We start from the raw sequence: 14,864 nt of genomic DNA, 5'->3' as shown, positions 1-14,864 counted from the left end.
TATTGCCTGAACGAGAGACAGAAGAGATGAGGCTCAAAAGGGACGAGGAGGTTCTAACGAGGACACGGAGGACAGCTCGCCTTTTGCCCTGAGCCTCGACGCGGCCTGCATTTCTGCTCCATGACATGACGAGAGGGCGGATAAGTTCTTGACCTGAAATTAAACTCCCCATGATCCTCTGTTCATAACACAGGAATTGTGAACAAATAAAATTAAAATAGATGCTCTTAATAAATGTTCTTTCTAAATCTGCTTAATAACCAGATTAAAAAAGGTTCTGAATTTGAGGTTTGAATGACTTTTTTTTCACATGATTAAAACAAATATGGTCTCTAGTTTTTTCAACATCTTCTCTTATTATCACATATTTATTCTATTATATATACATGGCATAATCAAACCAGTACAACTGCTTTGGAGAATAAGGATTCATGACACTGATAATAATGAGTAACGTCTTCACAAGCATAGAAAAGTAGGGTCGGTAAGATGTTTCCGAAACACTTTTTGTCTTTGTATCTGTTGAAATCCTCTGGGTCCAGAGAACTATTTAATAAATAAAGTTGTCTGAAGGAGACAGAGAAAAAAGCCTGTGGCCTTCGCAGGACTGGAATAAACACGACTGGCGTATCTGTCTGTCACTTAACAACCTGCCGGCCTGCGGGCACCCTGCCAACTCTTAATGCCTCAGACTGGGATCTTCAGCCAGGAAGAGAGAGACAATAGTCAGAAGTTAGCAGGCGAGTCACAGATAAGTCGGCTTCTATCAGTTGTCAGGCAGAGCTCGTTCGTGTGTTTCGGGGGCGTAGCTTTGACGTGGGGCCGATGGGGAGGGGCTGGGAGGAATTGGTTACATATTTTCAAAGTGGAGCCTTCCAGGATTACCAACCCTTGCTTTGACATTATTGCTTTCATTCATCTTAGACAATTTCTGCTTTCTACAGTTTCTGAATATGTCAATTCAATAAATATTGAAATAATCTATGAAAACCTAACCTAGCCCAATTACATGATGGGACTACAGTGGAATTTTAACCTATTCTATGGAATCTTAAAGCAGTCAACTGATACAGAATAACACTTCCATAAACTTGAGTTACTCACTAGAGACAGATTTAATTTAAAGAGTGGCCAGTGCATCAGAGGCAGAGATATCCTTGCTCTCAGTACCTAGACTGGGTTAAGCTCCTAAAACGAATAGACATCCACAATTCCCAAAAAACAGCTTTTTTCTTTTTTAAAAGACTGATCCTGCAAAGTCCAAATCAAAACCAAGCAATGTTCTCTGATGTCAGCATCCACACCTCCACTAACCAGTGTTCTTCCTCAGCCCGTCACTGGTTTAATAGGACTGTGACACTCAACACGTCAACCAGAGCTGTCATAGAGACACATCAGTCTGACACGTAGACGGAGAGCGGGCTGGTTGTCTGTCAGTCAGCGGCTCAGACGCCTTTCTGACCTTCCAACGTCTTAATCTGGTTTAGTGCGGCCGAGTCCGGTTAACAGCTGCCGAGCAAAGCCAACAATAAAAACCAGTGACAACAGAGGAAGATAAAGCAAGAAATCAAAACACACAAGCACACATCCACACCTCGAACTCATCTCAACAGAGTACACACAGAGACACTGCAGCTGCTGATTCACAATGGATGATGACTCTGTTCATAGTAGAGGGAGTATTGCAATATTCGACACAATATGAAGCTCAAATACACGAAGAAACTTTATAAAGGCTGTGAGAGGGAAGTATTTGTTGAAATCACATGCGATGTGAGGGGTTTTCACAGTAGCCTGAAAACACGTAGTGCATGAGACTGAGGACGACACTAGGACAAACGCACCATTGTCTATTTCAGAGGGATTTTGCTGTGTTATATTTGGGTGCCATAATTCTTGCACAGACTTGTGAAGAGAAGTTGTTAATATCATGTATACACTAAAGTCTATAACTGTTTCATTTGACAGATTTCTACAATCATCTGGGGTGATGATTAAAACCACAAATATATTTTTATGCAAATAAAACAATTCATACTTTATGGTTATTTAACAGAAATGTAAATATATTTTATGCATTACTGCCTGTATTGTATAAACACTGGAACTATCTAGAATTTAGGAATAGCTTAAATAAATGATCAATAATTTACTAAAAGATAAACATGGAGAAGAAAGGATCTCACTTAAAGGAAATGTGATTACTACAGGGATCTATGCAATATTACTGTGAAACTATAGTTATGAAACTATAGAATGAATGAAAGTTATGAATATTCATTGCATATTCTTCAGTCTTGTTATTGCACACATGCACAGTTTATAAAGATAGTATGGAGGCTTAAAGCAAACAACACTTCTCTGCATCTGCAGCTAAGTTAGCATCACTGTGAGGCAGTACTGCAGAACAGAGATCATTAGCATGCTAACATGCTCAAAGTTGCTCTTGCAGATACACTATAGGTTATTTATTTATTTTGTTTGTTTGTTTTATATTTATCTTGTTTTGTGAAACGACCTTGGGTCCCTTAAAAGGTGCTATATAAATTCAAGTTATAATAATGATAATATTAATATGGCCTCTGTCTTTTGAGTCATTCATCCATTAATCATTAACATAGGAGCTATTAGCTACATGTGGAGAACCGACACACAGTTAAACTCTTTGTTCAGCTCTAACAAATGAGCCTGGAACCGACTAGTAGACACATATTCAACTAGAGCTTTAGCCCAGCCTTCCCTCTGATCTTTTCAACTTCTCATACTTTCTCCCACTCACTGAGAGAAATGAGACTTTTTGGAACTGTCATCTTAGAACAGGATCAAATTTTCTCACTTTTGAATTTAAGCCATTACTTTTTTTCCCCCCCCACTCCCCATGTCCCTGCACTCTCACTGCATTTTAAACTAATCTCTCACTCTCATGGTGAAAATGGCAGCCCTGGCTTCTGCATAACAGGAAAATTAATCCTTAAAGAAAACACACCTACTACTGCAAACAACCCCGGTGCAATAGAGTACCGGGAGCTTACGGCACTTACTGCTCTCATGCTGCTTTGAATGGACGAGCCTATCATTTTTTAAAATCTGTTTAGAGGGAACATGAACCACACAGACACACTAATAGGTAGATGCTGGGGGTTTAGAGGCAGAGAAGCACTGCTCACCTGCTGTCATTTCCTCCACTACCTCTGCTCAGTGCTTACTTTGCACTGTTAACGTTTTATAATGCATAAAGACACACAACACACACACACACAGTTTCTCCCTCACAACAGACAGACACACCACCCAGGGACAGGGAGAGACTCACTGTCTAAATAGAAGCCTTTTAATGTCTCTCGTTTTGTGCAGACTAATTCTTGCAAAATAAATGACACAGCATTTGACACAAGAGACGTAACACAATCTAAAGCAACGTGACACACACACACACACACACACACACACACACACACACACACACACACACACACACACACACACACACACACACACACACACACACACACACACACGCACACACGTACGGTCCTGTGTGAGACTTGTGTACCAGACTTGTGTACCAGACTGTTCTGCTCCCAATGGCTCTAATCCAAACCCCTGCCACTAAATCAGGTACAGAGTGTGACTGGGTGTGCGTACGTGTGCTAATGTGGTTGGAAGAAACTAAATAACTGATTAATAGTTTATTTTTCTGCATTTAACGAAGAGCATGCAACTCCGGCCACCAGGGGTCTCAATCTAAACTACAACAAACAACCTAGTTTGATGTGTCAAGCAGCGTGGGATCATGGGAGTTGTGGGAATGATAATGTCAGAACACAAATATATAACAGGTCTAGTTGTTTTTAGAGATTTTAATTGATAATATATCTTTAAGTAATATGTGGATCTTGAGATGTGGACAAACTGAGCTTTCAGGTGTTTCCAGACTCGTCTCTCACAAATGCACGTAAGAGCCAATCAGACGGCGGCTCTCACCTGCCGTCCCTCTCAGCAGCTCCGCCCTCGATGACGGTCTTGACGAAGATGCCCAGTTTCTCCAGGCCGGCATCAGCACCGACGCCCATCCCGATGATACTGATGCCCAGGCCGTCGTCATCTGGACACATACAGAAGAAATCAAAGCATTTTAGGCTGCAACATTCCTAAAAAGGTTTGGTTGGATCCACTTGATGAAACCAAAAAACAGCTCCAAGTGAAGTGATGTCAGGTGGATATGAGTAAAAAAGAAACTCACAAAGAAGAACAACTGATTTATTAATGGAGAAGAGGCAGATACATTTACTATCACATGTGGCCTTCACATGAATAGGAAATGAGCTGGATGGGAAGTTCCCTTTCATTGTAGCATTTCTCCATCTCCGTCCTGCAGTAATTATTCACTCCCTGTTAGAATTACATAACAGGGAGTGGATGGTGAAATCTTGCAACGTAAAGTCATTCTATTCTATTTTAAGGCCCCTGGCAGCGTTGGATTTCAACACAGGAAAAGCTCAACAGGACAAGACGAGTGCAGGGGATGCAGTAGCACATCTCCTCATTGGAGCTCATGCTCAGAGAAGTAGGACAAACTGTGCACTACAGGGTCTTTCAGTGGGATATTAGGGGATTTGCAGTGAAGTGCTGTTTTGCAACATGATGGCAAACAGCAGTAAAATACATGTTTTGGGGTTCTTAAAGAAATACGGTCTTATCGTGAAAGGCAGAGCCTGAAATTAAAGTCATAATCGGGAGGAATTTATTAAGAAATACACAAATGAATCAAATGAAAAAATGTGTGTAATTCCTTTTGTAAAGTGATTCATTCTCCTGCCTATGATGGACATGATACAATATTCTTAGCTTGTCTTCCCCACCTTTCTCCAGCTCCACAGGGAAGAGTTCCAGTTTCTCCACCCTCTTCTCCAGCTCGTACTCAGCGGAGGACGCCACGGGATCCACCTCCTCATTACGCCGGTCGTAGTCCTCATTGGAGTAAGTGTTGAACACCTGGGACAACAAATACAAGGGGTTAACGGCACAGAAGTGGGCGCACACAACCAAATATAGAAAAATTGGACCCGTTACAGCCACAGCATGATGGCTGCGGGTCTTTACTTAAGCTTTTTCAGAGGAACTTAAGGGCTTAAATAGAAGAACATGTTTTCATTTAGCATGAATCAAGTTACACTGATCAACAATTACAACTCATACAAAGTGACAACACAAAATAGTTTTGATAATAACAGTTATTTTTGTGTGGGTGACGGAGTAATGCCGCTTCTCTCCAAATTTGGATTAAATCGGAGCTTTGACGTTTTGAACCTAAGCATCATTTTCCAGCCGATCTCTGCACAACAATCTATCAACCCTGTGGAAAACCAAAAGCCATTATAACAAAGCCAAAGCTAATCAGAGTGTTAAAACACAACACACTTCAATGCCGCCCAATCTAATGAGGTGATGGAGGATACAGAGAGATGCATTTCTCTCCCTCTAAGCTGCGAGGACCTCACAGGAACCTCTGCTCCTCTGCAAGAGTCAGCTGTCACTTCACATCTCGCCCCAGCTGAGCGCTCAAACTGCTCCCTGCAGCGAGGAGGGCGGAGGAGAGTGTTGTGCATGAGCTGGCTCCAATGTGCATGCTGCTGTCACATTGCAGTGCGGTCTGCTGCAGGAACGCTAGCTGCTGGTGCTGAGTAAAGGTGTGCAGAGTGTTTTACGTGGATACCAAAGACATGCATGAATGTTCAGAGAGTCATCCCGGCTGTCTGAATGTCTCCGATTCAGACAGACCCCTGCACACCCACACTGATGGCAGCTGCATTAAAATCTGAAAAGCTAGTGACATTTGCCACATGGTCGTGTCTCCTACAAACAAGGATTTCAAGGTGAGAACATCACACTCGATGACGTCCATCATTATCAAAGTTATTTGCATGCTACTCGTTTCTGATCACATGCATCACGACGACACTAGATGAGAAAAATAAACCGTTGCACGTTGCGCCGAGGATGCGGATGACATCTTGACCTGTCCGCCCTAATGCAGTGTCACCGAGCGCGTCAGCAGCTGTCGACCGGCTCCTCGGTGCCCTGACCTCTTTGATTTGACTGAAAGAGGAAATATATTCTCACCAGAGATCAATGAGGCTTCATGTCACATCACATGTATTGATTATTGCCCAGAGCCAGATTTATGTAAGCCACTTGGTATGCATGTGAGTAGCGAGATCTTAGCTGTGCCAGGTCACGACAAATATGAAAATCAACACTGCATCTGTTATCACATATTCTTATATCATGTTGGAACTGTGAACGATAACAATGATGAGGGCAAACAAGTTCAGAACATTAAAAAATGCATGAAAAATGCCTGGCGATGCCGTTAGCAACGCATTTTCATGTTGAGCTAAAGCCCATGACGGGGGCCATGGGTTTGACTAATACCTCACCAGAAGATGAGAAAGATACAGAGAACTGGAGTAAATCAGTAACTGCTGCTCTGCTGAATGAACAGTGTGCTGGTTGTACATAAACAGCTTTGGCACATTGACGTAGCGTGATGCTGCCAGGGTTAGTTTTCATTCTTTGGTCCGTTCGAGCCTGCGTGAGATCCATCCATGACCTTGCTGTCATCAATCATTCAGTGTGATCAACAGCCCTGCATTATGAATGATTGGACGTACACACACACGCACACACACAAAATATATAAAGTTGTGCATGGCAATATAGAAACATGAATTAAATATAAGCCTCGCGGACATTCAGCAATCAGTAAAACACATATACATACACACACACACACACACAATATGTATTGTTGTGCATATGAATATTAAAAGAAATGTTTAAAGACATTCAGCAATCAGTAGACACACACACATACACACACACACGCACACACACACGCACAGTTACCGGCACAATATACACACTCATTCACATACTGTTGGCAAATGCTAACGGCAGCACTCGCACTGCCCTGCACTTCCTGGATGCCATTGGCAGTCAGTTCACTCTCTAATGGCCTCTCTCAGTCACTGTGTCCTATCTACAAACACATTAGCATGTGGCCAGTCACTTGAGGGAGTGAAAGAGAAAGAGAGGGAGAGGGGAGGTCAGGAAGGGGGATGAGGACAGATGAATGTGGATCTGTGAGCAAAGGCAGGCGAAGAGGAAACTGGAGGAGGCGCAGTGAAGGAGAAAGATTGGAAAAGGGCAGGAGGGGGAACAAAATCAAGACGGAGGGAGAGAACAACAGCAAAGGGCAAAGGATAAACAAGGGAGTAATGGTGACTTAAAGTGGGAGGGAGGTGACGAATGAAAGAATAAATAGACAGAAGTAGATTGAAAGAGACACGTGGGGACAGATTGCACTGTCAAACAGAAAGCATTTATTCGGCAGATATTAATTCTCCCAGAGCAAAATCCCAGCGCAAAGGTGTCCCTGGCACTAAGCAGTAGAAAAGCATATACTGAAATGTAAAGGTCAACCTGAGCAGACTGATTCAGGTTGACTTTAAGCTGAAGGAAACATTCATCTTTCTCTTCCGCGATAGGATGTACAAAATCCTCTTGTTCTCCGACTATAGAAAAAAGCACTTTTTGACCTTAAGAGAGGGTAGAGACACCTAGAGAGAATGAGAGAGACAGCACAGTAATGTGTGTCTGACTGTGGTTAACCTTGGCAGTACGGCAGGATACTGCTGCCTGTCGTCCCACAGGGAGATGGAACAGAAACCCGGCACGACCAGGCATGAAGCTGGCAAACACAAGCCCGACAGCTGGAGCCGAGTTAGTGCTGCTGTTGATCACACATGTAGCCAATAACAGCTATTTAGAAATAGTCGTTCTTTGCTTTTCACACAATGTGGAGACGATAACGTGGCGTAAATCTTTGCAGGGCTGACCCAACACCCAACGCTGCCTGCATGTAGGGACGCACCCGAGAGACAAACCAAAACCTGACAGCCTCACCAAGTGTAATATGACACGCATCAATGTGCTGACCCACATAATCCAATAAACTGATCCCCTGCAAACACCAATGTCAGACCATTCAAACCTTAATTGCTTTACTCATGGTGTGAAATCGACGTCTTATCGCATAAACATACAAATAATCCACATATCCGAGTCTAAAGCTGTTTTCAGACATGAACTATGGAAATTGTTTGTGAAATTGGGTCCAGGGGGTGGTGGGGGGGACGAGGGGTGGCTTCTGGGTAGAGCGTTGCAGTAGACAGGACATCATGTATCAAATCCACTGCGGAATTCAGTTCGACACCAGCGTTGGCCCTCGTCGCAAAAATCTCTCGAATCTATGGCACCTCTTTTTCATCCTAATGTCTTTGTTTTCTCTTTTCAGTTTTGTGTCGGTCGCATGTTAGAAATGTCATATACACACCCACTCACTCTCAGTGAATTTTCCACACATTTTCCTGCTATATTCTCACTTTGATATTTTCTGGACATTTCACTCGGGAGATGTCGGTAACAACTGACACGGACATTTGAGTTCTCACATGCAGCCCCTGGATAATTTGAGGAAAACGTCTTCAGTGCATGTTTGAAAGCAGCTTCTAACTTCTGCAAGTGGTTAACATAAAAATAATAATGCATGTGGGAATCACAACAAACTTTAAATGCACTCTTCCTTGTACTGCAGCTGCTGTTAGTGAAATGTCACTTCTGATATACCAACAAACACAATCACACACACACATAGAGGACACATGCAGGCACACATCTGCCTCTAAGTTGTCTCATAAAGACAAGATCTTCTCTTTCTTTTTCTCACTGAATCAACCAATATCTCTTCTCGCCACCTCCACACCAAATCACTGACACACACACACACACACACACACACACACACACACACACACACACACACACACACACACACACACACACACACACACACACACACACACTTAAGTGCAGACAGCAGTTCTGCTTGGTTGTCCACATTAGATGCCTCGCCTGCCTTCATCAGAGCTCAGAGTGGATTAAAGTGCCTTTCTCTCTTTCCGTGTTTGTACCCAGGTGTGTGAGTGTGTATACTGAAAACACACAACAGGTATTTAAGTGTTGGCAATGGGAGTTTGCATGAAAGTAGTCTTTGTATGAGTGCCACTGCCAAGGCAATCGAAAGTTCACCGCAGGTTCCACCCTGCAGATTTAAGCATGCCTGCATGGCAAACTGCTGTGCTGAATCAAGAGTCACCCCACTGGCTCTGCTCCCGTATGACACCCCTTCAGCGGCATCATGTTCGTCTTTCTGTCTGGAAACCTGTTGGCTCAGCCTGATGGTCCCCCTTTGGAACAGGCAAGCAAGGATTAGGCGAGGGCCTGCTAAGCTACAGGGGAGGAGAAAGGAAGGGGAAGATAACAGAACACAGGGATTATGCAGAGGAAGAAAAAAGGTGAAAGTGGAAAAAATGTACTTGAGGAGGGCCCATTGAATGGAGTGAGGGAAAATGTGGACTGAGACAACGAGGAGGACAGACGGGGGGGACAGGAGGAGAGATGTGGCCTTTGAGATGATGGGAAAACTGAAGGGAAGTAACTAAAAATCCAGTTACCAGAGGCTGGGAGGCAATATTAACTGAGCGAGAGAGAGAGAAACAGAATGACTCATATGATTCATGGGTTCGAGCAGCAGCAGACACTGAGGCCATTGAAGAGTGAAACAGGCAATAAGAGAGAAATAAAGAAAATAAAATGAGATAAAAAAAAAAGCTGAGAAAGACAAAGCTGCAGCAAATCTAAGGAGCGGGCGAGGCCAGGAGTAATTTGCTCCAGGCTTGTTTGAGCTCTTGCCTGAGATGTCGCAACACGGCGCCCATGCCTGGCCAAACGCCTCTGATGGTATTAAACTGGGCCTTTGGCGTGCCGGTGCTAGTGCCGTCGCCTGGCTTACGTTATTCCAGACAGTTGATGCTGCCCAGGGCAAGAGGAGAGACCCAGAAGAAATGTTCCTGCTGCTGTGGCACGAGCCCAGCCAACCCTGCAGTGGATAAGCTACAGCCTGGTACACAAACCCACACACACACACACACACACACAGACCCAGAGAAACATAGTTTGCTCTGCTGTGATAGCTCAGCACATTTCCGCTCCATTAGCTGTACCTGTAGTCACCCACCCACACACGCCGGAGAGCTGACAGGTGCTGAGGAAAGTGTCTGGACGCTGAAGGGGATGAGACACTTGCTGATGATGGACATGAATTAATGTCTGGCAAGAACATAGCGAGATTGACGGATAAGAAGGTGACGAAGGAGATGGAGAGAGGACGGAGTGAGAAAAGAGAGACACAGACAGTAACATTCAGTACGTGGCTCTAAATAAGGAGGAGTGAGAACGTACAGGATTTAAACAGTCAGTCAGTTCGTCATTCTGTCGTCTTGACGTACAGCACCATCGCCCCTCGTCTGAGGAAGTGACACTGACTTTTGACATGACGGTCTTACAAGTCAGCATTTTCGTTTCAAACTCCAGATGGAGCTTCTGAAAACAGAGCGGACACACACTCTGTTCATACACGATGACGTCCTTGAAAGATAAACTCTGCCAAGATATTTTCTTTGAAATGTAAATCTGATCGGACCATCGTCCAAAACAAGGTTCGTGTCTTGGTTAGTTTACATTTGATCCAGTCAGTTTTGGTTCTACATTACATTACATTACATTTCATTTCATTTAGCTGACGCTTTTATCCAAACGACTTACAAATAAGTTCAACCATGAGGAAATCGAGCCCTGAGACAAAGCTTTCACAGCTTATATTAGAAATACTTTATTGATCCCAGGGGGAAATAGTGTAAAATGACATAACGAACAGGTTTCGAACCTGTGCGGGGAAACCCCATTGGATTTCGAGTCCAACGCCTTAACCTCTCGGCCACCGTGACAGTGCTGGATCTACCTATTTGACATTAATTGGCTAGTAGATGTCAGCATGTTATAAAGTGCATTTGAAATAAGTAGTCTTTGTGAGCTACTACCACATGCATTTCTTCTTCTGTTGTTTAATATTGTCTCTTTCTGTAATTTCCAATTCCAGAAAAAAAATGTCACAATGCAAACGAATGGTTTGTTTGATCCGGACCAAGACCACCTCTTTTGGTCAGGACTACGTTTCGGTCTGTTGGTCCAAGGATCCTTTCGCACCTGCTTTGTTGGTTCAAACTAAACCCAAAGACAGAAGGTATGGACCAAACAAGGGAGGTGTTGTCTGTTGTTATTACAAGTAAAGAAACTGAATTCAGCATTTTATATCTGGCAGGTTTTTTTTCTCCCAATCAAAAATGCATTTCAGTCCACCGTTTGTGGCACTGGATGCCATGGCTCCCACCACCAAACCAAATCATTGGCCAAATACACAGAAAGAGAATGGAGAATGTGAGTGTGTGTGTGTGTGTGTGTGTGTGTGTGTGTGTGTGTGGGTGTGTGTGTGTGTGTGTGTGTAGTGTGTGTGTGTGTGTGTGTGTGTGTGTGTGTGTGTGTGTGTGTGTGTGTGTGTGTGTAGCGGGAGCTTTAAACGGAGCGGCGGAGAGTAGTAAACAACTGCAACTGAATGACTGCAGACAATGGCCTGCTTTATGTTATGCCTCTGTCATATACAGCGAGTGGGAGGCCGGGCTCCCGAGCAACACAACAACATGTTGCCTGTTACCGTGCTGATGCTCTAATGCCCACTTGCTCTGCTACGTAATTCATTAGGCTGCGACAATGACGAGGCAGAGTGTGGGACCATATTTCTGCACAGCATAATAACCACTGTGTGTCTCCAGATCACACACAGTGGTTATTATGCAGTGAGTCGGACACAGATTCCTATACACACGACAAAAAGCAGAAGGTTTGTTTTTTTTGGATCTGATTACGTTTATATTCAGACAGTTCATCTTAATCATGTTCCTGACTCACAGTAAACCAGGACATGGTGACAGTGCAGCGCTCCGAGCTTTCTTCAGCACTGGCTGAGCAAACACTGAGGACATTGTGTCACAGGGACTTTGTTCTGTCCCGTTTTTTTTATTCTACTACAATAAAAAAATGCCAGCGCACAGATGATATCATTAGCAGGGAACCAAAACTTGATGATTCATGACACGGCCCAGTCCTGTGTGCTAACTGAGCAGCCTCAAAAACCACAAGGAACGTCTCGCCTTTCCTGGATCATTAAAAATGCATCTCCCCAGGGAGGATCAGGTGGCACCGAAACAAGCAAACAAAAACACCACTGCATTAGTAATGGAGTGACTAATACAAATACGCACATGCCCAGTTTGAAGTAGTTGTGCCTGTCAGAGGTACCAGAGGATGGAAAAATCCTTAGGGTGAGGAACATTTACATTTATTTCATTTCATAGCTGGACACACAAAAACGTGAAATTTTATTGGATAGATTTGGTTTAATTTTTCTTATGATACTAAAGAATAGTGCTGAACGGTTTATGCTTTTCACTCAAATATCTACATAATAATATGTTGAGTCATAACACATTTTTCTACAGCACTAGATGATTTGTAAGGAATCTACAGTATTTTCGGTTTAGCCTCCCCAAAAAGAAGCTTAACCGAAATACCCCACGAATCATTCTGACTGCGCTCAGCCGCTGCTTCTGCTGGTCTTACTCTCAGCGGTTATGCACAGAGCTGCTGTTGCAGGATGTTGCAACTCTCTCCCACAAAATCCTGTTCCCCCCATTATGTCCAGATAGAGAGATTTCATAGCTAAGAGGTTGACAGCCACCTTCACTCTGCTCACAGAGGGAAAACACAGGAATGTAGGGCACAAAGAAGAAGGATTATTAATGACAATGTAGCAAATGGAATATGTACACAAACAGAGAGTTATGCAGCACAGGTAATATGGCTGAATGTCATTTATGAACGGGATCATCCATTGAGAATGATTGGAAACCAACTGCAACACTGTTTTCGTTTCTGTGTTCTCGTCAGGACGGATATATTTTGCAAAACAAAGATCATGTGGAGGGAGATTTTCTTTTCATATAGAAGAGGATATATCTGTTCATAAGCTCTAGCAATGGTGCTACAGACCTAAATACTACTTACAAATGACATTGACCAAATCCATGTCAGTGTTGGTTCCAGAATTCCAGAAACGCTATAGCACATGTATCATCAGTGAAAAAGACAGACTGCCCTAAAGTAGACTAATCCGTTCCATCGGAAAATATGGTCAGACGGTTCCTGGCTTGAGGCCATCTAATTTCAGCTTGTGAGGCAAAATAGTGTATTAGGTGATACCCCAGATAAGGACGATGGAATCACACAGATGTTGACTGTCGTGCACAGTAATCAGGAGAGACCAGAGAGCGCCTCTGCTTTCATGCACTGTATTAAGGGCAGGCAAATGAACTCCCAAATCTTAAGAGAAATAACCGTCTCTTAATGCCTGGCGAGTCTGAGGACTGGCGCCAGGATAGTGTAAATTGGAAGTGTCTCTGTTTGCAAGCATCAGGGTTTTAGTCTTTATGTTAGTTCATGCTCCAGCAAAGTACAAGATGAGTCTCTGAATTGGTTTGATGTAGTGCAGCGTGAGATGCAAACCGGCATAGAGAGATGGAAAATGCGAGAAGATTGTTTTTTGCAGCCAAAATGTCTGCAAGCATGAAAGTATCACTCAGAGGAAAAATAAGTCAGTGACCTCATATCACCGTGTTCTGTTTTGAAATACAGGGAGTTCAATCTGAATCTACATTCATCAAGAAATGTTTATACCACATTTGTGTAAAAAGAATGAACACAACTATTTCTTTGTATGATGCAGAATAGGCAAAAAACAGCCAATACATTTTTCTGACCAGAATCTTGCAGCTATAAAACCATTGCCACAGAAAAGGGAAGCAACACACATCTATCATATTGATTATGGCTGGGAGCTCAGATCCATGCTATTCAGCGTTCCACTAACAGTGCAGCGGCTAAATCTAATGGACAAAACGCCAGTCACTTTGATCCAGAATAACAGACAGCATGCAGAGTGGAGGGGCTGATTACACAGCCACTTCGGTGGCCGTTTAACCGGCACTCCACTCATCACATCTGCTTAATTCCATTAAGATATCGCAGTGGCCTGACTGATGAAAACACACTTGCTCCGCAGGCACAAAAACGTATCATAAAACGGACGATGTAAATGCCATCCACGTAGAGGGAGCCGCAGAGGAAAACAAGGGGAGACTGACACAGCAGACTGCATGCAGAGGGAAAAGACTCTTGCTGTCAAACTCCTGGGGTGCGGCTCGGCAAAGAGAAAGAGAAAACACATCCCGTGGAGAGAAATCGGCAACAAGTGAGAGATGGTGCAAAGGATTTGGGATCAGTGTGCGATCAAGGTAGACATTTTCAAAAACCTGAGCGAACTGAGATGTGATGCCTGTGATGCCTTCAGATTAAACATTGCATTCTAAAAGTTATATCAGCTGCACAGAACATGCATCAAAAGTACGATAGAGGACTGAATCTACTTCCATGCTGCCACTGCACGCTACTGTACGTCACAAACTGGACAACCAGACTAGGGGTAGTAACATCAGGGATAAAACCAGTTGCTTGAATGAACTTACAGTAGATCTGATTCTGTTCTGTAGGTCAGTGCCTTCGGGCAGGGAGGCTGTCTTTGCCTATGGACGCTCGCAGCCGTCACATATTCTCACTGGGTCAGTTTGGATGGTGCAGTTGAGTGAAAGGATGCGGAAGTAATGAATAATAAAAAACAAAAAGAAACTTGCTGTGTGTTGTAAAACTAAGCTTGTGGCTCTGTACTACGACACAGAAAAGCGTTGACCCAAATGCTAATGCCACCATGTTATAATATGCTTGCAATGACA

At 43.5% G+C, this 14,864-nt stretch overlaps 1 protein-coding gene and 1 non-coding gene across 6 annotated transcripts in view; both read right to left on the bottom strand.

Moving 5' to 3' along the window:
- ppp1r9a (protein phosphatase 1, regulatory subunit 9A) overlaps positions 1–14,864 on the bottom strand; it is a 53,623-nt gene that overhangs the window by 26,422 nt on the left and 12,337 nt on the right. For all 5 annotated transcript variants that reach the window (XM_035182380.2, XM_035182381.2, XM_035182379.2 and 2 more), the window contains exons 3-4: positions 4,863–4,995; positions 3,985–4,105 (exon numbers count right to left, since the gene is read on the bottom strand). In XM_035182380.2, coding sequence (XP_035038271.2) covers positions 3,985–4,105; positions 4,863–4,995 — 254 coding nt within the window. The remainder of the gene's footprint in view (positions 1–3,984; positions 4,106–4,862; positions 4,996–14,864) is intronic.
- On the bottom strand, positions 10,829–10,910 carry trnas-cga. Its single transcript has one exon. It is a non-coding gene; the product is annotated as a tRNA-Ser (tRNA).

Source organism: Hippoglossus stenolepis, chromosome 17 (genome assembly GCF_022539355.2).
Source record: "Hippoglossus stenolepis isolate QCI-W04-F060 chromosome 17, HSTE1.2, whole genome shotgun sequence".
In the NCBI taxonomy this organism is placed as follows: domain Eukaryota; kingdom Metazoa; phylum Chordata; class Actinopteri; order Pleuronectiformes; family Pleuronectidae; genus Hippoglossus; species Hippoglossus stenolepis.
This window is presented reverse-complemented; position numbering and strand designations above follow the sequence as displayed.